Raw genomic sequence first — 26,447 nt, 5'->3', positions numbered from 1 at the left:
TAATTTGTAATTTTTATACTTTTATACTATGTGTTTGTTTCATAGTTTATATGTTTTCTTAACTTACATGAATTACCTGAATTAAATAAAAATATATATTTTGTTGGATATGTCATTGTTGTTTATATAATCTAAAAAAAAAGAAAATCAACTATTTCGGAACATAACCCTACTTTTTCTATGTGATCTGAGACTCGCATAACGTGATTTATATAAGTCAGCATTTCTGCGGAACCTAACATCCGCGTTATACAAGGGTTACCTGTTCATAGTTTTAAATGGTTAGTAATTCATTATTCTGCTAATCAGACTTCAATGAGACCTGAATGATAACAAGAGCAAGCGTGAATTTCAAGACCAGGATTCGCCCCTGATTATCAATGATATGTTAGCAGAAATGTTTGAAGAGAAAGGAATGCAGTTTGTGCATGTATGGGATGAGCTTGAGGGAAGAATAGACTGCATTTGAATGATTATGGTATGAGACAGCTGCTGGAAAGAATATTAATGAGTGCAGAGCAGGGGCGAATGCTTGTCTTGAAATTCACGCTTGCTCTTGTTATCATTCAGGAAATGAGAGGTGTGATCGAAGTCTGATTAGCGGAATAATGAATTACTGACCATTTAAATCTATGTACAGGTAACTGTCGTGTAACGCTGATGTTAGGTTCTGCAGAAATGCCGCGTTATATAATTCGCGTTATGCGAGTCTCAGATCACATAGAAAAAGTAGGGTTATGTTCCGAAATCGTTTTTTTTTTTTTTTTTTAATTATATGAACAACAATGACATATCCAACAAAAAATATATTTTTATTTAATTCAATTAATTCATGTAAGTTAAGGAAACATATAAACTAGGAAACAAATACATAGTATAAAAGTATAAAAATTACAAATTGTTCGTAAACTTCATTGCACATAATGCATAAATGTTTTAGGCAAAATAAAATAGTGCATATTTTAATCTTTTATAGCACGAGGATTTGAGGATTGGTTAATAAACACTGGTTTCTTTATGTAATCACCTGATGCATTACTACAAAACAGTAGAGTAATTGTATCTTTGGAAACTTTGAATCTAGGAGCTGATCTTTCATTTTTCGAAATATAGGTGCGTTTTTTCACTTATTTCCAATATAACCCGGATTCATCCGCATTGAACACCTGGTCTACACTATAAATGTTTATAAACTTTGAGAGTTTTTTGTTTAATAAGATTTCCATCCATAGGAATTTTCTTTTGAGGTGCAATCTTCTATCAAAATCATTAGAGATTTCTCCATTTTTCCATTAGAATATCGCGTACACGAGCAACGTACTTTACACTTATCATTGACCCAGCAGTAAACACTTTCTTAGATTTTATGTTCATTTTGTTTGATTGTTCGAATTGTTGATTCATTTAAATTCAAAGTCCCTGCAAATACTCCTGGTTTTTCTTCATTTTTCAACTGATCCAAGATTTTGAATATTTTTCTTCGAGAGAAATTAATTTTGTTTTCAATGTTAGTTTTTCCCTTTCATTGCAGTTTGTGGTCATTACTATAACCACATTTTTGTGTAAAATAATTTTTTACACAAAAAAGCAAGCATTACATATTATATGTAACTTACCAGAAAATAAAGTGTTTAGCTTGAGATGAACACACTTATGATTTTTAATGCACTTTCCTGGCAGAAATAAGGACAATTTTCAACAATACGTTTTATACGGTAAACAATTGAGGTACATGCATGCTAAAGGGTATTTCCCCTAATATAAATTTTATTTTTAAGTTGCGCTGTGAAAAACATATGAAAAGATAAAGGGTTACTACAATTTGTAGACTGTGTTTTTATCGGAACCGTGATGTATAAGTACCACGTTCAACAAGGGTTACTACAATTTTAGACCATGTTATATCGAAACCTAGTTGTATAAGTGCCGCATTATACGAGGGTTACCTGTATTTTGCAATTTATGTACATTTAATCATAGAAATACAACATTTATTTTACAAATGATATTCTATCTTTTTCAATTTAGCTACTTGAATACAAATTCTACCCTACAGTTCTTCTTTATGAACTGGTCAATAACATCGTCATAAAAAGTTGGTTGTAAATTAATTTTCCCAAGCAACATGCACACTTGTAAAGGCTGGCTGAAGCTCACTGGCTAGAGTTACTTTGACTGCGTATGGCCCATGTTTAAGCAACAGGGTGAGATGACTTAGAGGGAGCGGAAATGGCTATGTGCACGCATGAAATCACAGTGCTGAAGCGAGGACCTGGATGCTCCCGCAACCAAGCAAGCCAAGGTAGCTTGACTAGTGTTGGCCTTCGATACACAATGCAAAGCAAGCATGGAGAATTCGCCACTGGTGCAGAGAATGGATCTTAACTAGTAAGGATTGATATAGAAGAATAAGGAAGGAAAGGAGGTAATGAACTGATGCTTGTGAATGGAGAAGTGGATAGCAGGAATTTACCTAATGAGAGAACAAATATGCAAGAAAGGAAGGGAAATAGGGAGGTGAAAGTCAATGTGGATAGGAGAAACACAACATGAGAGCAGTCAATGCCCAAAGAGGAAGTGAGTGAGTAGACAAGAAAGATTGGATATTGATGATAGAAAAGCAGTTGTGCCCTTGCAAGTTAGAGATGCAAGTGAGAAATAGTAGCAATAGTTTTGAATCATTATGGTGTGAAATAGAGGGAAATGGAATGAAATACTTAGTCAGATGTTGCCATAGACCAGGTAATGAAGAAGGCAGTGAACATGAAATGTATAACCAAGCAAAAGAGTGATTGTTATGGGTGATTTTAATTATGGCAGTGTAGATTGCAATGATGAGATAGGCATCTGGAATTAGCTCACATGAGCATCCAGAATCATAGATTTTATCATCTCATCAGAGGATGTCACTATAAAATGAGAAGTCAAATCTCCCACTGGTTGGTGAGTGTGTGCCACCTGGATGGCTGCCGGCCATGTGAGAACTTCAGTGAGGGAAAATATATATGTGGGACTACAAAGATGCTGATTATGAAAAGCTCAGGAGACTGCATGCAACTGTTGCATGGAATGAAGAGTTGGGGGAAAAGGAGGTCAATGCTGCTTTTCTATTCAAGAACTATCTATCTGTTTTTTTTATAATGAGTTTTATGAAGAGTAAAACGAACAAGCAAGAAGGGTGATTCAGTTGGTAATGGCAGCAAAGATATGTGTTGTGATATGAGCAGCAGTTAGCTAATGAAGAAGGAAAAAAAAACCTAAGACGTTATTTCGATATGTGGCCAGCAGAAAAAAGAACAATTATAGAAGGATGGCATTGATTGAAGAAAATAGTAAAAGGATATCTGCTACATTTCATTCTTGCGAATGTGATATCCTGCATGGTTTGAGAACAGTGGAAGGGGTTGAAGAAACTGGAAAATTTGAGTAAACTTTATGCTAATAGGGCTGTGAGACTTTATGATATATCACCACATATTTTCAGGGAATGTGCCATGAGTTGACATCTGCCTTGCCACACTTGTTTAATATGAGTTCTACATTTATCAAGTTCCGAAAGAATGGAAAAAAGGCAAGACTGTACTGCTACACAAGGGAAATAACATCATAACTTAAGCTTTGTGTTATAGGCCAATCTATGTGTCAGATGTGGTTGCAGTGTTAGAGAGGTTAGTGAGAACCAGTATCCAGAATTGGGTTGATAACAGTGATTATCTTTTGTTTGTTATTTCAATAAAGGTGACACGTACATTGGACAAGGGAGATGGATATACAGTAGTATACTTATATACTACTTTTTATACTTTTTTATATTTTACAAAGGCTTTTAATAGATTGCTACATGATAATGTAGCAATCTATTAAATGAGCAAATTCAGGTAAACTTAAGCAATTAGGGTGGATGCAGGTGAATGTATGAATGAGTGAGTGAGTATGAGCATGACCAACATGTTGAATCTAGTTTCTTAAGCAAAAATATTGAACAAGGTAGTCAATCCAGGAAGTAAAAGTGGTTGGGGCCTAAATGGACACCGCGGTTTCTATATACTAATACCAGAAGTAGGTATCTCGCTAATCCGAACTAATAAAAACCACGCTCGTTCAGATTAGCGATATGTTCGGATTAGTGAATTTGCCCCCAAGAGGCAACAATAACTAGCATTTAAGACGAAAATAATCAGATTCTAATGGTATATCAATTTAATTCTGTAAATAAATGAATTAACTGATAGAAAAAATGCTACTGTACTGTAATATTAAACTTAAAAAAATAATACAGTACGCAAGTTTATTTTAGTAAAATATTTAGTTTGTATTTACCTGTATCGTTGAAGATTCTGATGTAATAAAATTGCATAGTTCAGTACATAACTTAATTTGCATAAAAAATATCACTTTCTTGTACACAACACAAAAAAGTTTCGCAAAATAACAAAAAAAGTTTTTTATTTCTCTGTAAAAAAAAGTCATTGATTTTCTTTTTCTTCTTGGAAGCTAAACTTTTTTTGAATGCTTCTTCTCGAAGCTGCATCAGCAATAAAATTTTGTGGAATGGCGTATCATTCTACTTAGCCCATTTTATACACACATTAAAACTGTCAACTGCCTCTTCGTGTTTTACTTTTTTTTCTTCGAGTTCTTTATCGTCATCATCGTCTTCTAATTCATTCTGTAGCGTCATATTTATAATTTAAGCATCTGATTTGATTTCAACTTCACTTTCGGTCCTGCCTGTAATCCATTCTGTACAATCTGTTTGTGAAATTTCAACATCTGGATTTATATTTTTAACCAAATTATGCCCGTTTTGAATATCCGCTTTTTGTGTATCACTCTAGTGATACACAAAAAGTGTATCACTAGAGTGATATTCTAGACGTAAATTCTAGACGGCCACAGTTTTTTCCATGACTCTCGACAGCGGTGATTCATTCATGCTGACAATACAGTACGTACTGTACAGTATAAAAAAGCAAACGTGAACACACAATAAATCAAAATAGGCCTACAATGTAACCATACAATCGACAGTATGAAATATATATATATATATATATACTGTACTGTAATAATAATAAAATAAATAATAATAGTTAAAATAATAATTATTAAATAAAAATAATAGCACACAAAATAATAATACGTAATAAATAAAACGTTTTTTTTTCTTTCAAACCGCAGTTCGGATTACTGGAGGGTTTGGACTAAAGAGGTTCGGATTAGCGAGATACTACTGTATTAGGATTAAGAGGGAGAAGTTTTTGGTATTGGTTAATGCAACCAAAAGTTATATGCATTATAGTGAAATTTGGCTAACAGCAGGTGATGTAATTACAAGGATAGAATGTAAAGAGTTTAGTAGTTTCAAAGAGGATAGCTCAGATAGGATAGAGGATGGGTACTGCTGATGATAGCAGATGAATTACATCCAAAAAGAATAGGAGATGGGGGGGTGGCTATTCATTTGAAGTAGTCTGATGTAAGATCAAGGCCAATAAGACAAAATATACAGTTGGTCGCTGCTAAAGGCCAGGGCGGTTTTGGGGATGGTCTGGAAGAAATGCAACAGCAAATTAGTACAATGAGTACAGGTCAAGTGATTATTATTGCAGACTTCAAATATGGAGATACAGATTAGAAGGGAGGAATCACATAGCAGGAAGGAAATGGAATTTATACACTTGCTGTGAGATAACTACTTGAAGCAACATGCGATGGAGGGGACTAGGGGTGGGAGAATTTTTGACCTGGTCATAGGATCAGAAGAGCTATCCATAATTAAAGTCTCCACATTGCCTCCGATTGGGGAAATTGACCATGAATTGATTTGGGGGATTGCAAACCACAAAGTATATTCTGTGAATGTGAATGGAAATGTGAAACAGGTGATTATGACAAGCTTAGGGTATCCTTTTGAAGCTGTGCCATGGCATAAAGCCTTGCAATGGAAGGATTTTAGTAGATGATGTTAAGGGGCATCTAGAGGATGTATCTCAGTATACTAGGAGTGGTAGTAAAAGTACTGAAAAATTGGTGATAAAGAGAATTCAAGAATGGATGGATAAGAATTTGATACTGTATGAAGGAGTAACATGGCTTTGTGAAGGCTCGGTCATGCCTTAATAATTTACTAACTTTTCATAATAAGGTGACATCTGAATTGGACACAGGAAATGGCTGCATGATAATTCTACTAGATTTTACAAAGGACTTGACAGAATACCTCATGGAACTCTGTTATGCAAATTAGAACAAATGGGGATGTATATATTACACTGGTTATGTGGATAAGAGGGTGGTGCTGGACAGATATCAAAAAGTGGTACATGGAGGGGGCAGAATCATGGTGAAAACAGGTGACTAGTATTGTGCTGCGAGGTTCTGTGTTATGACCACTGCTGTTCGATTTGTATATAAATGATGCAAAATTAGGTAAAAGTAAAGAGTAATAGCTAATCAAGATGATGTGGACAGCAACTTGCAATATAATGTAAATAGGCTGTCAGTATCGGCAAAAGATAATGAGTTTTAGTTTAATGTGTACAAATGTGCATTATGCATAAATTGATTATAAGCTGTGTACCACATTGATGGAAACTGTACTCAGTGAAATAGATGACAGAGAATTGAAGTTCATCATCAAATTCTTGACATGTACCCTCAAGGGGTGTACAGGATATGACAGTACTACATGAAAAATTTACATCATTACTAACTTCCTATCTACAATTTTCCTCCAAATCAGTCTGTTACTTGTCAAGACTCCAACATTATCAGATCTTATATTTCTATCATCTAAGGCACTTTGTACCATTTTAATCCACCTATATCAATCCACCTTAGCCGACAAAGGTTGGTCGATTGGTAGAGCCTCTGCTACTAATGGCTCAGTCAAGTAAGTTTGAGTGCAGTTAGTAGTTGGAAGGGGACCAATCGTTCGATGCTGTTGGCACACTCTCCCTCAATGAGTCTTTGGACTCCCTGGAGGTATCAAATAATAATAATATATCTTGGTCTTCCTCTGGGTCATTTTCCTGACAACCTGGCAGAGAACACTTGTTTTGCTAATCTTTCCACCATACCACCTGAGATTAGCTCTGGTAACGTATTCCTGGATGCTGACAATGTCAAGTTCTTTCCTAATATCCTCATTTTTAATATGATATTGCCATTGATGACACCTGATCACGCCTCTAATCTTTCTCAGGAATCTCATATCTGCAGTCTCTAGTCTTTGGTCAACTGTTTTACTTCTGACCCATCTCTCAGATCCATAAGTTAAAACTGGTTTGAACACTGTCTTGTATACAGCTAATTTGGTGTTCCGACTAATTTCTCTCTTATTCCATATGATTTTATTCAGTTGACTTCCTACCATTCCAGCTTTGTTGATTCTGTTGTCTATTTCCATATTTAATTTACTATCTTCACTAAAAAGTGTGCCTAAGTAGCTGAAATGTTTTACTTGTTCCACAGGTTCCCCGTTCACAATACAGTTGACATTTTCTACCTATTTTCATTGTAATTTTTGTCTTTTTAATGCTCACCTTCATACCATATCTATTACAACAGTTATTCAATTTAGTCAGGGAATCTTGCAAACTTGTAGCAGATTTATTTAGAAGTATAACATTGTCCGCATAAAGCAAAGAGCCGACATTAACATCTCCAATTCTGATATCATGTTTAATACTTCCTTCCTTCATAATGTGATCCATATAGATAATGAATAACAGAGGGGATAATGTACATCCTTGATTCACACCAGATTTAACATTAAACAATCTTCCTGTACTTCCTTCAATTCTAACTGCTGACTTACAACTCAAATAAAGACTAAGTATTGCTTGATATAATGCCCCATTGACACCATATAACTGTAGCATTTTGAATAGCTTCTCACTTGGCACTTTGTCATATGCTTTTTCCCGATCTACAAAACTTAATTACAGATCTTTCTTATATTCCCATGATTTCTCAACTATTTGTTGTAAATACATATCCATACTTCAAGTATGGATATGTATTCCTGACTATATGCCTGTTGATTGTTTTTTACCACTGTGCTATCACTGCTTGTTTCATTTAGCAATTTTTTGAAGTAATTACTCCATACTTCAAGGATATCTTTTTCTCCCGTTTTCATGTTACCTTTATCATCTCTAACTCCTTTTACAGCACTCTTTCCTCCATTTCTAAGCTTCTTCAACAACCTCCAGAATATCTTACCACCTTTTTAATATTTATTTGCTATGTTCTTGCCAAAGTCCTCCCATGACTTTTGTTTAGCTAGTTTTTTATAGTGTTTTGCTTTCTTACATTTGTCTCTGTATTCTCTATGAGCAAAAGCTGACTTATTTGCCAGGAACTTTTGATATGCTTTCTTCTTTTCCTTCACTGTCTCTTTAACTTCCTGTGTCAACCATGGAGTTCTGATTTTTCTATCCTTGCAGACAACCTCACCACATGCCTCTCTGGCCTAATTAATCAGGGTTTTCTTCAAGGCTTGCCACTGAATCTCCAAAGTTTGGTTCCTGTTCTCAAACTCTTTCATTTTTTCTTCAATAATCTTTGTGTATTTTAGTCTACAGTTCACATCTGAGAGCTGCTCAACTTTTATTCGCTTTAAAACTTTCTTACATGTTATTCTTTTCAATACGAAATTCAATTTTATCCTGCTCAAGTCTGAATAGTGATCACTTCCAATTTCAAAGCCTCTGTACACTCTGGTGTCCTGCACCAGGGAGGAAACATCACTATCAACAATAACATAGTCAATGAGACTTTTCTTATTCCTTGTGTCTTCTCTCCATGTGAATTTGTGCACATTTTTATGTTGGAACATGGTATTAGTAATAACCGGCCCATGTCCTGAGCAGAAATCCAACAGGTATTTGCCATTATTGTTAGCTTTGCTCTTTTCTCCAAATTTTCCCAAAATATTTTTGTATGTCTGACAGTCGTTTCCTACTCTGCTATTTAGATCCCCAACAAGGACCAACTTTTCCTTTTTCATTGTGTAAGTTTCTTTTTCTAAAGCATCAAAAAAGTCCTTCACTTCTACCTTAGTAGAACCTTCTGTGGGACCATAGGCACAAATAAGTCTCATTGTCCAATTCCACATTCTGATATTAGCCCACATCACTCTACTTGAGACTGCCTGCCATTCAAGAAGATTAGCCTCGTATTTTGTGTTGAATACTATGGCTACTCCTTCTTTTCCTTGATTGTCATTTCCTGAATATAACATTTTGTATTTATTGCTCAGAAAGATCTCACCAGTTTTTGTCTTTTTAGTTTCAGTCAACACTATTATGTCGATCTGGTACTTATCTAATTCTTCAGCTAGCTCCATTTCTTTGCCATTCAGGCTTCTTGTGTTGATAGTAAACTCTGGTGATGTTGAGTTGGGGTGTGTTTTCAGATTTGTTCCAGTAGCTGACTTTTCGCTGTTCGCCCTGGTTCCCTGGTGAAAACAACGGGGGCCTTGTTTAACCGGGCGACGCCCCAGCCGGCATGAAATTTTGTCATGTTGTACGATCATTTTGTATATTGGTTTAAGCCAATAAGAATGCAATTTGGTCGGCTTAATCCTAAATTGCCAGCCCATCCTCGTTCGTTCAGTATCCAGGTAGATACCCAACAGAGTGCACCACGAGAAGGTGAGGATTGGACATTAGGTCAGAAGCCCTGATCGGTTCTCCCCATTCCTTTAAAGGCTATGTGGAGGTCTCCTCTCATTTATACAGCTTTGACCCTTAAGCACCCCGAGAGAGTCGAAGTTTAGAAAGCATATTGCTAAAGTTCCTAAGGAATCTCATAAGATTACGTGGCTGTTTATGAAGACCCTAACAAGTAGAGAGAAGGAGATTGTTATTCCTCTTTATAAGAACTTGATATACATCCATATATGGATTATCATGCTCAGGTCTGGTCTCCTGGGTTTTTTGGAGATGAGAAAGTGGTGGAGAGGATTCAGAGGCTATCAACCAAGATGGTGAGTGGTCTGTGGAATGCTCCTTATGAGGATAGATTGAGAGTGTGTGAATTGCAGAAGTTGGTTGGTAGTCAAAAAAGGGAGGATATGATTGAAACATTTAAGTTACTTAAACGGTTTTGTCGGATTGATCAGGAAGATGTTTTAAAACTTGGGTAGAGGGACCAGAACAAGGGGGTCATCCTTTGAAGTTGAATAACGGTGTGGTTTGTAAGGGTGAGAGGAATAGATTTTTTGCTTGGAGAGTTGTGAATGAGTGGAATGGATTGCCATTGCGAGTTGTGAATGCTTTGTCTGTTAATGGATTCAAAGAGAGGTGTGATTAGTGCGTGCGAATAGAATGAGTCTCCTGCGATCAGTCTTTGGACTCCTTGGAGGTTCCCATATAATAATAATAATAATAATCATGCATGTTAAGTTTCATTGTTAATCCTTTTTTTGTATTTTCTTGCCATCTTTTAACTTTTTTTTTTATATTGCAATTATTTCTTTGTATATGTTTATTGTAAACAATTTTGTTCAGCCCCTTCATCACTGTACTAATGCCAATATATTTAGGATGATCTGAAAAGTTCTCAACCTAACAATGAAAAAACGAATTTATAATTTCAAAATTATTTTTATTTTTCAACATAATCTCCCTTAAGACTAATACATTTATTCCAGCGATGCTCCAGCACCATTATCCCGTCCTTGTAGTGGTTCTCAGTAAGATCTGCAAAATATCCCCTCTACAGCTGCAATCGCCTCTTGATTCAAAGAAAAATGCTGACAAGCGAGGAAGAGTTGTAGTTTTGGGAGAGATAGAAGTCAGAGGGAGCCAAATCTGAGGAATAGGGTGGATGTTCCAACAATTCATAGTGCAGATACGTTAATTTCCCCATTGTCAAAAACACCTTTGTGGGCAGGTGCATTGTCCTGATGAAAGATGATTTTTTTTCTTCTGCAAACTGGATCTTTCCTCACAAATTTTTTCATGAAGTCTGGTTAAAAGATCTGAATAATATTCCCAGGTTATTGTTTTACCATTTTTCAAGATAATTAATAAACAAAATGCCTTTAGCATCTCAAAACACTGATGCCATGACCTTTCCTGCTGATGGAACCAGCTTTGTCTTCTTTGGTGCTGAACAACTGGCTTCTGTCCACTGTTTTGACTGCTGTTTGGATTCTGGTGTGTAATCACGAATGCAAGTCTCGTCCATAGTAATGAATCGACGCACAAAATCAGTTTTATTCTTGTTAAAATGCTCCAAGTACCGTTATGAGATTTTCATGCAAGTTCGTTTTTGATCTGCTGTGAGCAAGCGCGGCACCCATCTTGTGCAAAGCTTTTTCATTTGCAATTCTTCATGCAAAATATATCCTACACGTTCTTTTGAAATGTCTATAGTCTCATCAATTTCATGCAATTTGACTCGCCAGTCATCCAATACCATATCGTGCACTTGATCAATGATTTCTGGTGGTGTTACACTTTTTGGACATCCTTCATGTGGATCATCTTCAAGGCTGGTACAGCCACATTGAAACTCAGCAGCTCATTTCTTAATTGTTGAAAATGAAGGAGAAGAGTGCCCATAAACTTTTATGAACTTTGAATGAATTTATTTTGGTGTTAAACCTTCTTTTACAAAGAATTTTATAACTGCAAGATGCTCAATTTTATTCATTTCAAGGGATATAGACAGCACTTTTGCTTCAGACCGCTGTATAAAACAAACTACTTGATAGAATGACTTGCAATTTCACATGGATGCTTATGACAGATGTACCAACTTAGAAAAAAAAACATCTTCCCGATAGTGTTGCCATCTATGGTCAAGGCTGAGAACTTTTCAGCCCAACCTCGTATAAATTCTCTTAACCTTCTACACATAAGGCCCAAACAAACCTAAGCAATAAATTCTATAGGAATATTTTTATATTTAACAAATTTTATGAAAAATTTAAAACTTTATTTTGATTTTCTAGTTATTAATTTCCTAAAATTTGTTAAATAAAAGTATATTATTTTTAAATTTAACAAATTTCATTTTTTTTTCTTTGCATTTGGGTTTCAACCAATTATGACAAACATTAGTTGGATTTACCTTCCATCTAAGATGATGATCTCCTTTCCTAGTCACCATTATTATCATTATTATTATTATTTTGCATGTGCCTTCATGGAGCCTGAGGACTCATTACAGAGATCCAAACTATTCACGCAGTTCTATCATACCTTTTCTTGAACCTATTAATAGATAAAGTGCTTACAACTGTCTCTGGCAACCCATTCCATTCATTCACCCACTCTCGATGCAAAGCATCTAGTCCTCACACTCCTTTTACTCACCTTCTAGGATGACCTCTTGTTCTGACCACCCCTCCCCATAGCCAAGTGCTAAAACACTTCCCCTGCATCAATCCTATAAAACTCTTTGAGTAACTTAAATGGTTCTATTATATCCTCTCTCTTTTACCTCTCAAGCAACTTCTGCAATAATGGCATATATTTCTGATACACTTGTATCATGAAAGCTATGATGTAGGTTGTCAAAAATAAACACATCTCTATTCAACAAATGAAAACTTTTGGAGTATAGTTTTTTGATGTCTGTAAATGTACTAACTTTAGTGACTTCACATTGTTCATAATGTTAAACTAAAAATGTCATTGCTCCTGTGGGTTTCTCATGAATTTTCAGAAGTTCGTAATATCATCCCAGTTCACGTAATAGTGCAAGGTAATTTTTTATATAAAAATATCAGCATTTTATATACATAGTTGCCTGTGTAATGTTTGTGGCACAGTGTTACTAAACTGCCCGAAAAGAGACCAATTTAAGTTTGATTCTAGATTTTTTTTTCAAAAAGTTTCCAAGTTACTTGATTTCTGACACAGGTAAGTAGGGTTCTGTTTTTCTCTCCAGGACAGGAATTCAATTTTTTAATCCTATATCTCAAAAAAAAAATTACTGTAGAACTTTCATTATTTCAGACAATAGTATGAGTGTTTGAATTTAAAATCACTAAGTGACAGCAGTATATCTTGTTCTGATGACTCTAAAATTATTGATGACCATGAACTCAGCTATTTGTGACAGCTGAGAGTAATGACTGGATAGATAGAAAGCCAGTAATGACTGGCTTTCTATCCCAAGAAAGGACTAAAAAAGAGCTCTATCTGCCTCCTTAAAAGATTGAAAAGACATTGGTCAATTATTTTAATTTATTATTATTATTATTACCCAAGACCCAATGGAGTCAAAGACTCATCTAGGAGGTCCTTTTATCATACACACAGCTCATCATACTGTGCTTTAAACACACTCAAAAAAATTACACTCAGGCAAGGCATTCACAACCCTGCATGAAAAAAACCTGCTTCTCACTCCCCTACTCACATCCTCTTTATACAGTTTCCAGGGATGACTCTGGTTCTCCCCTGATCTCCCAATATTCTCTGTAGAACATCTCCAGCATTGATCCTATAACAACCCCTTACTAACTTATAGGTCTCTATCATATCTCCCCTCTTCCTCCTATCCACCAGACTGCAAGTTGCATTTTCTCAATCTTTCCTCATACTCGACATTCCAGAGGTTAGAAACTACCTTAGTCGATTGCCTCTGGACCCTTTCCAACATCCCTTCGTCCTTCCAAAAACCAGGTGACCAAATCTGAGCACAATAGTCCATGTGTGGCCTAATCAAAACCTTATACAACGGAACAAGAATCTCCCTACTTGTACAAATCAGTGTCCTCTGCATCATTCCCAGAAGCCTTTGTGCTGTCTTCACAATTTTGGCTATGTGTCCCCTAAATTATCCACTATCACCCCCTGCAATCTCTTATTTCCTCCACCTCTGACAATATATCCTCACCAAGCATAAATTCTGCATCCCATTTTTGTTTTCCAAATTTTAAAACCTTACATTTTGCAACATTGAACTCGCATCCCCATTCCCCTGCCCACTCACTCAATTTATTCAAGTCTTCTTGTAAGGCCACAACATCCTCTCTACTCTTCATGGTTCGTCCCAACTTTGCATCATCTGCAAACAACTGAATATCTCCATCCAAATCTTCACCAATATCATTAATATACAAGTTAAACAACAATGGCCCTAAATCAGACCCCTGAGGCACACCACTAGTAACTTTCCTTTTCCTGGATATCGCTCCCCCACACACAACTTGTTGATACCTATCAGATAGCCAGTCTCCAATCCAGTGCACCAATCTAATATCCAACCCCATCCACTCTAGTTTGACTATCAACTTATCATGTGGTAATCTATCAAAAGCCTTTGCGAAATCTAAGTATATTACTGTGTATCCTTCCTCCTCTGTCCATGGAAGCAGTCACCTTATTGTAATAAATAAGTAGATTACTAAAACATGACCTCCCTTTAGAAATCCATGATGTCCATCAAAGATAATACCATTGTTGTCAACCCAATTCTGGATCCTAGTTCTCACAAGCTTCTCCAACAACTTAAATACAACACCTGACACACACACAGATAGGCCTATAGTTTGATGCTTGAGTTCTATCACCTCCTTTATGAAGTGGCACAATTATATTTGTATATAATAAAATGTGTATATTATATTTGTGTAATGCACACAGACACACATATATATATATATATATATATATATATATATATATATATATGTGTGTCTGTGTGCATTACATTATATTGATTATAATGCTAGCATTCTGTAGATTATGCTACAGTACTAGCATCATGTTTGTATGACAGCAGGTAAGCATACTTTAGATAGTTCCACAATAAATAATTGATTGTGTAATTTAAAAAAGTTCATTTTAATAATAAGATTGATAAAAACTTATTGACTTCAAATGGTGATATTTATAAGAATAAGATGTGAATTAAAAGTAGTGGCAATGTTTGTGATAATAATAAATCTTGAAAATAATGTCAATATAAATTTTCTTTCATATTCTCTCTGAGAGGCAGCAAATGCTATTAGTTCATGTTGCCTTCTACTGCAAAATTGCTTGCTTCAAGAAGTTTCCTTCACCATTGGAAACAAATCAGATTCAGATGGAGTTATATTCAGAACATGCAGAGGACTTTCAGTAATAAAGTAATAAAGAGCTTTCATTACTACGTGGTTCACATTGTTATGCAACATGTGATGGAATACCAGTATTGTAACAGATCCTTTTGTTGAACCATTATGTGCAATTGATGCACTCCAGAAGTGTTCAATAATACCTCATCAAAAAGTGTCTCACATTGACAGTTTTAGCATCCAGAATCATATGGAGAATAACATCATCGATATTATGAACTAGAACCAGTAGTTTCTTAAAATAGGAAAAACACGGATGGTACTAGTCATTTGCCATATGCTTCCTGCAGATATTGCCCAGTTCTTCACATTGTGACAATGTATGACCTCACTTTTTATCCAGGAACATTATTTCAGCTTAGTAAACATGTTTGCAGGCTATTTGTTGACTTACCAGAAGACTTTTTCACACAAGCTCTGCTGTCCTATGTGTGAAAAAGAATGTACATTGTGCACATCGAGGACATGGGCTACATGTAGCACTCTGGACAAATGGGCACATCGTAGTTATTCTGCACATTTCACAAACAGTTTTCCACAAATTTTCATTCATCTTTCACATTTGCAAGGTGATGCATAATCACTTAGTAAAATATCCTTTTTTTTTTTTTTTTAGGTTCAAGGTTGGGCAAGGAAAGCAATCACACAATATAATTTACAACTAGTTCCAATACCTAATGATCCATTTGCTCTCCCTTTTTCCTCAAAATCTGATCCTCTTAGAGGACCAATTTTTATTTCCCTTCATCTTGAATGCTTATCTGAAATGATTATACAGGGAATAGATGGTAAGTAATCATATTCATTATGATAATTTTACAGAAATCTAAAGCCATAACTTTGTGTTTTAGCTGTAGTTGAAAAATTGCTGCAAAGTTATTTTAGTTTGGAAATTTTAATCTTTCTCAATTGTTTTTAAATGTCAGTCAATTTAATTAGCCTGAAAAAGGTATCATAAACATATTCAATGACTTGGAAGGCTGAAACACTAGCAGTCCAAAAGGCCAAAATAGTCTCCTTTTTCTCCTCCTTTAAATGCAGTAAATGGCCTTAACTGAAGGATTTGATAATTATATTTGATTCAGAAATAAAGTAGATTAAAATGACTGCACAATAAGAGGTGTAAGGTACTATGAGATTTTTGCAGCTGAAAGATAAGTTGTTTTTGAAAATATATAGCCATAATTAATTCTTATTTTCTGGATTACTGCTTTTATGAGTGCTTGCTTGTGTAGTTTGGAAGCTTTTATTTTTGTTATAAGTATATTGTAATGTATATCATGGCACTGATGCACAGAACAATGGGAAATAATTTCCACATGCATCATGTTGTGCAGCATGTGTTGGAAGTGTTTCAAGAGAAAGTACCAGAAGTGTAGGGAGAGTAAAAAAAATGATAGCAGTGAGTTGAATGAAGTAATGCAAGAAAATGCAGTTGATGATGTGTTGGAAATGAGTGAGCATGCATGTGTTTGGTGACAGCAAGAATGAAACAATGGAAAATGAAGAGAATGACCAAATGATAATGAAAGAGGTAGTATGGTTATGTTGAGTTTTCCATAGAAAAAAAAAATGATATGAGATTGAATTGTTGGACAAATGCTTCCAGGTGATATGACAGAAACAAAAGAAGAGGGAAATGTTGGGGGGGGGGGGGAGAAGTGTGTTAAAGAGGGAGAATAAGGATCAAATTTTGCATGCTGATTCCATGATAAGAGGAGTGCTTGAGGAGAGTGTAATGAAATCGTGTTTCCCTGAAGCTATGATTAAGGATGTTAACAATGCTCTAAGGATGTAAATGGGGGGGGGAATATTATTTTGGCTGGTATGATGTATAGGTGACTAGTGTGGTATTGTAAGAAGATATGAAAGGGTTGCTGATACAAGTGAATAAAAAGTGAGAAAGTAAAAGTTGTGAGTCTACTAACACGATATGGTAGAGGTAAGCTAAGACAAAGAGTTATGATTGTGAATAAGTTCATGCATAAGTTGTGCATGAGGTATGGTGCAGAATTTGTGGATATTTGAGTAAGTTTGATGGATGGGTTTGCATCCAAATGGATTCATAGTTAGGTGTTTTGTGTTCAGAAGTGCATGTCAAGGAAACTAGAATGTTTGGGAGAAGTTGCAGGTAAGTGTGAACCCAGGCAACCTAGAGATTAGTAAGTCGGAGAATGAACACATGGTGATGAATGTAGCTCTAAAGGTTCTTAAGTGGAATAATTAACACATGGTATAAGGAGAAAATGTGATGAAGGGGACACTTCAGTATATGTATACTAGTGCCAGAAGTGTTTGGAATAAGGGAGAGCAGTTGTGGGCACCAGTTAACTCAGTTTAGCCAAAAGTTATAGACACTGTTAGACTTGATTAACTGAAGATGATATAGTCATGAATATAATGAAACAGATATAATATTTTCAGAGAGGACATGAAGAACAGAATGGAAGGAGAGATTTTGCTAATGATTGCAGAAGAATTGAAGCCAAAAAAGAGTAGAAGTACATCAAAAGAACGGGGACAGAGAGAAGTTCATTTGAAGGACAAAAAAAGAAGCACACAAATACATAAAGAACTAAAAATAGAACTACTCAGTCTTGGACAAAGTATGTGAATACCAAAAGAAGTGGATTTGAATAAATTGAAAAAAGGGACAGTTCAAGACAAAAAGATATTCTGATACCAGTAAGACATGAAAGAGTTACTGAAAGTAGCAAAAGACAATGGTGCGAGAGTTAAGATAATTTCTTTTGGTGTGGCATGACAGAGTTGAGCTGAAGAGGAGGAGGGCCATAATAGCGAATCAGTCAATGCATAAGTTGTGCAGCAGGAATGATGCGGAATTTGTGGAATGTGATGAGTGAATTTGATGGATGAAAGGACTTGCACAAGAAGGATGGTTTGAATCTGAATGCATTTGGTGTTCAGAGCCTGGAAAAGTTCTGTTGGATGAAGTGAAAATAGATGTTCAAAATCAGGGAAAATAGTGCTTTAAGGGCAGGGGGAGCTGTTGAATGAATTCACAGATAGCAGTGAGGCAGTTGAGTGTAAGAATGGGAATAATGTTATACCACTGGTAACAAACCAGAATGTGATAGTTAGTATAAAGCGTAAAGACAGTAAAGACAGTGGTGGGTGTAAGGGACTATTGCACTTTATTGACAGAAGCATTTGGAACAAGGGGGAGGATTTGGGGCATTGGCAACCTCCAACCTACTTCTTTGTTTTGTTTTCATTTGCAACAAAGTTGAAAAGCCTGACTCACAAAGATAGGTCAACACAAATGGAAACAATGTATGAATAGCTCTTTCTTCGACTTTTGGGTACGAATTACACATCAAGGGCCAAAATTCTCTTATTGATTTCTCATTGAACATATCTCTTGCTCCCAAATCAGTGTTTTCAGCTCCAGAAATTTATCTTGACAATCTTCAGGAACATTTTCTACCTACAACTTGAATGGATTTTGCACTAAATGCAACTCTTCATCACTAAGTTCAGGAAAATATCAGCTGAATTCATTTTCCAACTGTGAAATGCTGCAAAATTTAATTTTTCATGAATTCTGGAAGCACCTTGTCTTCACAACCGGCAACAAGAACTGATGATAGTTTATCAAACATTGCAACATTTTCTATCTTGACTTTTCTCTTGCAATTTTGCAACTTACTCATGAAAGCTTTCAAGGAATCAATGAATAATATGAGCTTGCTTTTTCATACAAGCTTGAAATCCAGAATTTCTCCCCTAACATAGTTGGTGCTCCATCTGTATAGCATCCATGGATATTATCCCACAAAAGATTTTCTGATTCAGAGAAACATGAAACTTTTTTCCAAAATATCTGAGGCCTTGGTAGTTGTTTCAAGAGAACAAAAGAGAAACTCATCTTTAAATAAACCTGAGTGAACATATTTTGTGAACACCAGCAACTGGGAACACAATGCCACATCAGTTGATTCATCAAGTTGAATTGCAAATAAGCCAAATGCTGCAAACTTGATCTCCTGCACAACTTGATCCTTGATGTCATTGGCCATCTCGCTAATCCTACTTTGAACAGTATTGTTTGATACTGAAATGCAATTTTTTCTCCAATCCATTTTCCAATATAATTTCCACCATTTTGAGAATGCAAGGTTTGATCAAAGTTTCCCCAATTGTATGTGATTTTTTTCTGCTTTGCTATCTCCAGTGCTATGACATAAGAAGCTTCAGTAACCTTGTTGATCATTTCTTGGAATACCCCTGTTGAATCCAGCTTCATCCTTTTGACAGCATTCCCATGATGTTCAAAAAAGCTTTTGTCCTTTTCCTTGTGTTGAAGATGAATATTTTGCAAATGTTGCTTCAACTTTGTTGGTTTCATAGAATCATTGACAAAGCTTTGCTACAAATAACACATCGAGGCCTTTCTTCTCCATTGATAATGATAGATGTGAATTTTTATTGAATATATGAATCATCGTATCTTCATTTTTTTAACACTCATGATGGGCAAAAATAATATACAAGTAAAATAATGTACAAGTGCATACTACTATAGGCATCTCAGAATACCCAAGTGAAAGTGAAGCGATGCTAATCTTAATGTTATCCTTAACACTTCAGCACATCACCATTGCTATGCCAACTTTGCTGTTACTAGTTTGCAACTAATAGAGACAGTTGAAAAGGCTTAATTGTGCTTGATAGGGTTTTATTTGACCATGTTTTATTGTGACGGTCACGTGTGTGCAACACATCAGATTTTCTAAATATGTCGACTATATTTTGGTTCGTAGCAAATGCTTTTTAATCTCTTTAAAAATGGTGAATATTTATGCACTTCCTTGGTGTAAAAATCATACCATCAAAAAATCTAAGAACTCTGAAAATCGTATTCAGTTTCACTGATAAATATGTATTGAAATAAAATTCATAAGTCACAACCTAAACTTTTTTTTCAGATTTCCTTTCAAGTGTTCTAAGATATTAGAACACTTGAAAGGTAAAATTTTAAATATAATGATAAACTATTAAGAAAACGTTTTTATTTGTAAAGCATACAGTATTTAAAATTCATGCCTAACATAATCCATCCATACTATGGTCCCAGTTCTACCCCTGAAACTCTGAAATTCACCCCATGTTGTGTGAACCCCTGTTTTAGAGGATAAGTTGAACTTCAAAATATTGTACTTTGGTTTCCTAGTGTTGTTTTTAAAATTTCTCGAATAGACCAAACTATGGAATAGTAAGTTCATATATATAGAGCTTTAATGGTAAATACTGTTCAGAATTACATGATAAATTTATATCATAAATTATATTGAAATTCTCAAATCTAAATTGTTAAAAATGAATATTTATTATAGAATTTTTTGTATTCAACACATAAATTCAACCAGTCTTCTGTTTGCATAGGATCATTAAAAAAAAAAAAAAAAAAAAATGTTTTTGTACACTAACGGTTCTAATATTTCAGCTAACCAACTCAGCAGAAGTAATATAAAATGTGTCGCATGATAATATGCGCTGAAGTTTTTTAGAGCCAAATCTGGTATTTTATGTTTAGCTACATAAATCTAAAGTATAGTTACTATCTTGACTAGCTAGCCTATAATTATCAATCTTATTAGTATAATTAACAGTAAATATGTAAATAATTTGCAGCTAATAATTTTATTAACAGTAAAACCTGAAAGTAATGGATCTATAACATTTGTTCTCCTTGATTTTTTTTTCTATAATCATACTATGCAGTTACACCAGCTTCATCAATCTCTTGATTCCATAGTGATTAGATGTCATTTAACTCACTCTGCTAATTAAAATTTTGTTATTAAATGTATGACATAATCAGTTTTGTTACTTTGTTTACCAGATGGTGGCATTGAAATTCTTCAAAAAGAAATACTTACAAAATATGGATTCTTGTCTTATCGAGATCCAGCTAATCCTAATGCCCAGTGTTATGTGCATATCAGTGGTAGTATGTTTGTCATGATCCCTAATAATGTAAAGGAAGGTTTACCTGGAAAACAAAACCAAATCACAGAGGTAGCCACATTTTTGTTTGTTATGTATGTATATATATGAGTGGGGGGAGTCTAGAAAGTTCTGATAAACACCTAGAACAAAACTTTTTTCATATCTTTTCTTTTAGAATATATATAGGAAACAAGATTAATTAATTTGTTGTAGGTGTTTATCAGAACTCTACGGAACCCCCCCCCCCTTCATATTTTGTTCAGCTGTAGTTTGCACTGTTTTTATAAATATATAAAGATTACTAAATATTTTGATTGATATTGATTATGCAAAGCATATTATATATTATTTTGTATAATGGATACAATCCTGACCTGAATAGCTGTTGTACTCAGCCAGGAATTATCTTAATTTAGCCAGGGTGTTTTAAAGGAGTTTATTTTTAAATGAAATTTTGCAGAAAATACCAAAAATTATTTGATAGGATAACCTGCCCTATCATATCATTGATTAATTTTCTACAAAGACAGGTTACTTGGTCAAGACAGGCCATTTAACTTAACGCAAAAAGGAATTATAACAAACTATTGTTAGCTGCAAAATGTTTACAAAACGTGGCCTTATACCTCAGTCATGAAATTTAATGCATTTGGGCAGTTCACTCTGGGAGAACATGCTGATACGTAACTTATAAACACTTGAGTAATTTACAAGATTCATCATCATCAAATTCCTGATGTGGAAGAGGTAAGTAATACTTTGATAATATAACATTAAAAGTTTACATTATTACTAATTTCCTATCAACAATTATCTTCCAAATTAGTCTGTTATCTTCAAGGACTCCAGATTTTGGTTTTCTTCCGGATCTTTTCCTTAACATTCTGGCAAAAAAAAGCACTTGTTTTGCTAACTTTTCATCTTCCATTATGTTTAAGTGACAATACCACCTGAGATTATCTCTGGCCACACATTCTTGAATGCTAATTCAAGACCGTGCGGCCAGAATACAAGAATGTGTTCATTCCCCTAAGTCTTTCTCAGAACTGCCATGTCTGTAGTTACTAGTTTTTGATCAAGTGTTTTATTTCTAACCAAGCTCTCAGATCTATATCTTTTAGACACATCTTGACTCTGGTGTATTTTTCTCCATATTCTCTCAGAGCACATGCTAACTTACTTGCTTGCCTAGAACTTTTGATACAATTTTTTCTTTTCCATGATTGCATCTTTAATTCTTGAGTCCACCATAGAGTTCTGATTTGACTATTCTTGCCAGACAGCTACACCACAGGCCTTTCTAACTGAATCAATCAATGTTTTCTTCATAGTCTATTTCATCACTGAAATTTCATCAACTTTCTTTTTTAAAACTTTCATTTATGTATTTTTCTTTGCAATATGATATTCATTATTCTGTTCAAAACTAAATGGTAACCACTTTAAAATTTCTTGTACTTAAGTCCTGAACCAGTATGAAGATGTCACTATCTACAATAACATAGTCAATGAGACTTTTCTTATTCCTTGTGTTCTTTCTCTCTCTATATATATAAATGTATAAAGTTGTCATGGCAGTTTCCTTATCGAAAAAAGCTACCATGATTGCTTATATTTTCTACAACTGAGATTGTTTTTTTCAATTTAATTAAATGTTTTTAAGAAAGGAAGTTGAGATGCAATCCTGTGGAAAGAAAAATATGCATGTATGTTCTAATTAGCATTTAATTAATGCAAAAGTTAACTGAATGGTAAAATATCCATTCTTATCTCTTCTTTACTCACCCAAAATATGAAAAAACAAACACAAACACACACACCATAATCGTTGTTACTTTTATAAAATGATCATACACTTTCTGAGATTTCATTTACCAAAGAAAATTTTAAATCATGTAATATGGCATTGTGCATAAAAAAATTGTCAAGCTTTATGCAAAATTATGTATTAAATAAAGTCCCTTGAATATCACCAGGTTTGAGAATACAGATGTTGCATAAAGCTTGACAATTTTTTATTTTTGCCTTTTTTATCCCCAGGTGATTTCCAGAAAATAAAAAGATGTTAAAGGATTATTTAATATCTTTTTAATGTGTCTTTTCTTGGAAACAAACTCTGTGAAATTAAAGGAATTCTTTCTCAGGATAAAATAAGAGATAATCTTCAAAAATTCACAGAATAAATTTCCTTTATTAGTTATTTTGAAATGGGGTGTTAGGGCAGCTATGTGTGTAGAGCTACGATAAAATGTCTACTTCTATTTTGTTATGCAGTTATGGTCTGTGTGTGTGTGTGGGGGGTTGTCTTAGTAGTCTTTAAATGGCTCATGTCTCTTTATTGTATGTCAAAGCACATTTAGTTAAATATATGTCTATATTTTCACAAATATAGATTATCTTAATTATTATTTGTATAACTTAAAATTTATTTATATGTGGTATATATCATATATTTAGTATTTCTGTTTGAAAGAAAGATGGAAATGTACAAATGTGCTGGGCTGCATTTGAATGGATTTGGTGTGAGTCAGACTATTGCTGCAAGGAGGAATGACTGATGTAAGCAAAAGAGCAGAAGGAAGAGGTGAAGAAAAAGATCACAAGAGCAGAACTGGTGAGACTGAAGTTATTATAAATGAGAATAGTAGTTCTGTGAGTGATAATGATAGAACGAGAATCCAAGTTTGTTCAAGATAAATAGGGTGGACAGGGAAACGCCATATAAGGAGAGTGGATGTTGGAAGTAGTTGTGTATGAGGATGGTCAATATGGGAATGGGATGGCCTGGAATGTATGGTATGTAGTTGGGTCTAAAGAGATAGGTCAAGTGGCAATAAAGGCAATTAGGAAGGGTTCGGCAAGGAAATTACAGCCTACAAGTGGCATGGGCAGGACCAGTTATTTACCAAAAAGTGAATTGCTATGTTTATTTACAAATACCAGAAGCATCAGAAACAAGGGAGATTAAATGGTTTCATTGATTAAATTTACTTGCCCAAAAATTTTGGAATAAGCAAAACACGGATAAGGATGATATCCTGACAGGAATAGAAATGGAAGGGTATGATGTTTTCAGAGGGCCTGTTGATGATAGCAGGCAAATTATGTTTGCACAAAGTGAAGATGCAATATATAAATAGTGGCAATGGTCTGAGTCAGTATAGTGTGACAGAAAGAGATATTTAGTTGGATGCTGCTGCAGGACATGGAATGTGGTGGGTGGTAATGAAGATTTGTATAAGCAACTTTGGTTAGTGAACAAGGATGATTATCATGGTGATTTTAATTGTGGCGGTATAGATTGGAACGAAGGGACAGCATTTGAATTTCTTGAGTTCTTGAGAGACAACTAACTTAGGCAGTATGTAAAGGAGGACATGCGAAGAACAAGAGTTTCAGATCTGATCATTTCATCAGAGAATGTGATTGTGAGTGGAGTTTTGCATTTGCCTCCAGTTGGTGAGAGAGTGATCATGAAGTGATTACTTGTATTGTGGCTAACTTCTGTGAAGAAAGGATATATGTGGAATTACAAAGCTGGTAAATATAGCATGGAATGAGATGTTAAGTGGGAAGGAGATAAATGCTGTGTGGGAACTGACCAAAAGATATTTAACAACATTGGTGTGTGAATGTATTCTGAAGGTCAAATGGATAAAAAATGGATTAAGCATGAAATTTGGAAGGAGAGGATACTGTGGAGGCTGCACAAGATGAATAAAGGTAGCAATAAAGGGTGTAAGCAAGGGAGTGAATGATTGGAATGCATTGTATGAAAGGGTGGTGTCTGCAGAGAATTTCAATGTATGAGGGCTGTTCAATAAGTAATAAGACTAATTTTGCTCGCGAAACCACTCATCACAATATTAATTTCTTTGGAATAAAGAAATGTTGCTGTCTGTATTAACAAAAGAGATTGATAGATGGCATATATGGGCTGATGTGCCAGAGTGTCATGTGACTAAACGCAAGCTTGTTTCGGCGTGCCTATGAACCTCTACAAGTCGTCGAAATGGAAGCGTCCTTGGAACAGCGTTATGCAATTAAATTTTGTGTGCATTTGCAAAAATCTGCATCGGACACTTTTAACATGATATGCAAAGCTTTCCACGATGAAGCAATGTCAAGGGCAAGTGTTTTTCGCTAGCATAAAACTTTTAAGGAAGGAAGGCAAAATGTGGAAGATCTTGAACGTGAGGAAAGACCTTCAACGTCAATCACAGAGACAATGATCAACACAGCAGCAGTTATCATCAAGGAGGATTGCAGAATTACAGTATGCTAGCTGCATGTTGTCCTGAATATTTCTGTGGGAAGTGTTCACTCATTTGGGACTGAAACATGTTTGCGCCCGATGGATTCCCAAACTCTTGACACCAGTGCAAATGCAGTATCGAGTGGATGTGTGCACAGAATGGAAAGAAAGACTGGAACAAGAAGGCAACAACTTCTTTAGCTTGTCTGATGCCGATTTTTGCAAACGCACACAAAATTTAATCGCTCATAGGCGCGCCGAAACAAGCTTATGTTTAGTCATGTGACACTCTGGCACATCAGCCTGTATACGCCATCTATCAACCTCTTTTGTTAATACAGACAGCAACATTTCTTTATTTCAAAGAAATTAATATTGTGATGAATGGTTTTGCGACAGTAAAATTAGTCTTATTACTTATTGAACAGCCTACGTATTTAAGGCAAAATTTGATGAGCTGTGTGTGTGTGTGTGTGTGTGTGTATATATGACAAAGGGACTTCCCATGATGAGTCTTTGACTCCACAGGAGTCTTGGGATGATGATAATAATGATGATTTATCACATCCTACTCCCATTGACAAATACATGATGCAGTTTGTCCAGTGGCTGTGATGAATTTGTTAGAGTTAGCTGTAGAATAAAAACTTAATATAAAAGCAAATACAGTAATTAAAAAGTAAGGAAAAAGATATATTTTACAAAAGCATTCTTATCTAGTGACACCATTTATTATCAGTAATTGAACCAATTTAGCAAATGCACTGTGCACACAATTTTGCCTTTATTATGGTCCATTTGGACATTGGACATATTGTTTTGTTTGCTTCATGAGAATCTTGCAACAGGAATGGAATAAATATAAATTCATGCATGAACATCCATAATTGTGGGATTCAAAACCAGGGATCCTGTCCACTCGGCTAACCAATCCATGTTGGTCATGTTGAAGGCTGAATAGTCCTAAATATCATAACCTTATGGAGCATATACAGGTAACCCTCGTATAACGCGGATGTTAGGTTCCATAGAAACGGCACGTTATATAAATTGTGTTATACGAGATTTAGATCACATAGAAAAAAGTAGGGTTAGGTTCCGAAATCGTTTTTTTTTTTAAATTATATAAAC

General features: G+C 34.9%; 1 protein-coding gene across 4 annotated transcripts in view; it reads left to right on the top strand.

The window, feature by feature from the left end:
• Positions 1 to 26,447, top strand: part of Iml1 (GATOR complex protein Iml1) — a 414,032-nt gene that overhangs the window by 351,689 nt on the left and 35,896 nt on the right. For all 4 annotated transcript variants that reach the window (XM_090410642.1, XM_090410643.1, XM_090410644.1 and 1 more), the window contains exons 33-34: positions 15,705 to 15,876; positions 20,955 to 21,130. In XM_090410642.1, coding sequence (XP_090266768.1) covers positions 15,705 to 15,876; positions 20,955 to 21,130 — 348 coding nt within the window. The remainder of the gene's footprint in view (positions 1 to 15,704; positions 15,877 to 20,954; positions 21,131 to 26,447) is intronic.

Source organism: Typopeltis vanoorti, chromosome 20, assembly GCF_054136105.1.
Source record: "Typopeltis vanoorti isolate ZY-2024b chromosome 20, IOZ_Tvanoo_1.0, whole genome shotgun sequence".
Taxonomy (NCBI): domain Eukaryota; kingdom Metazoa; phylum Arthropoda; class Arachnida; order Uropygi; family Thelyphonidae; genus Typopeltis; species Typopeltis vanoorti.
The sequence above is the reverse complement of the archived record's forward strand: the minus strand, read 5'-3'. Positions and strand labels throughout refer to the sequence as shown.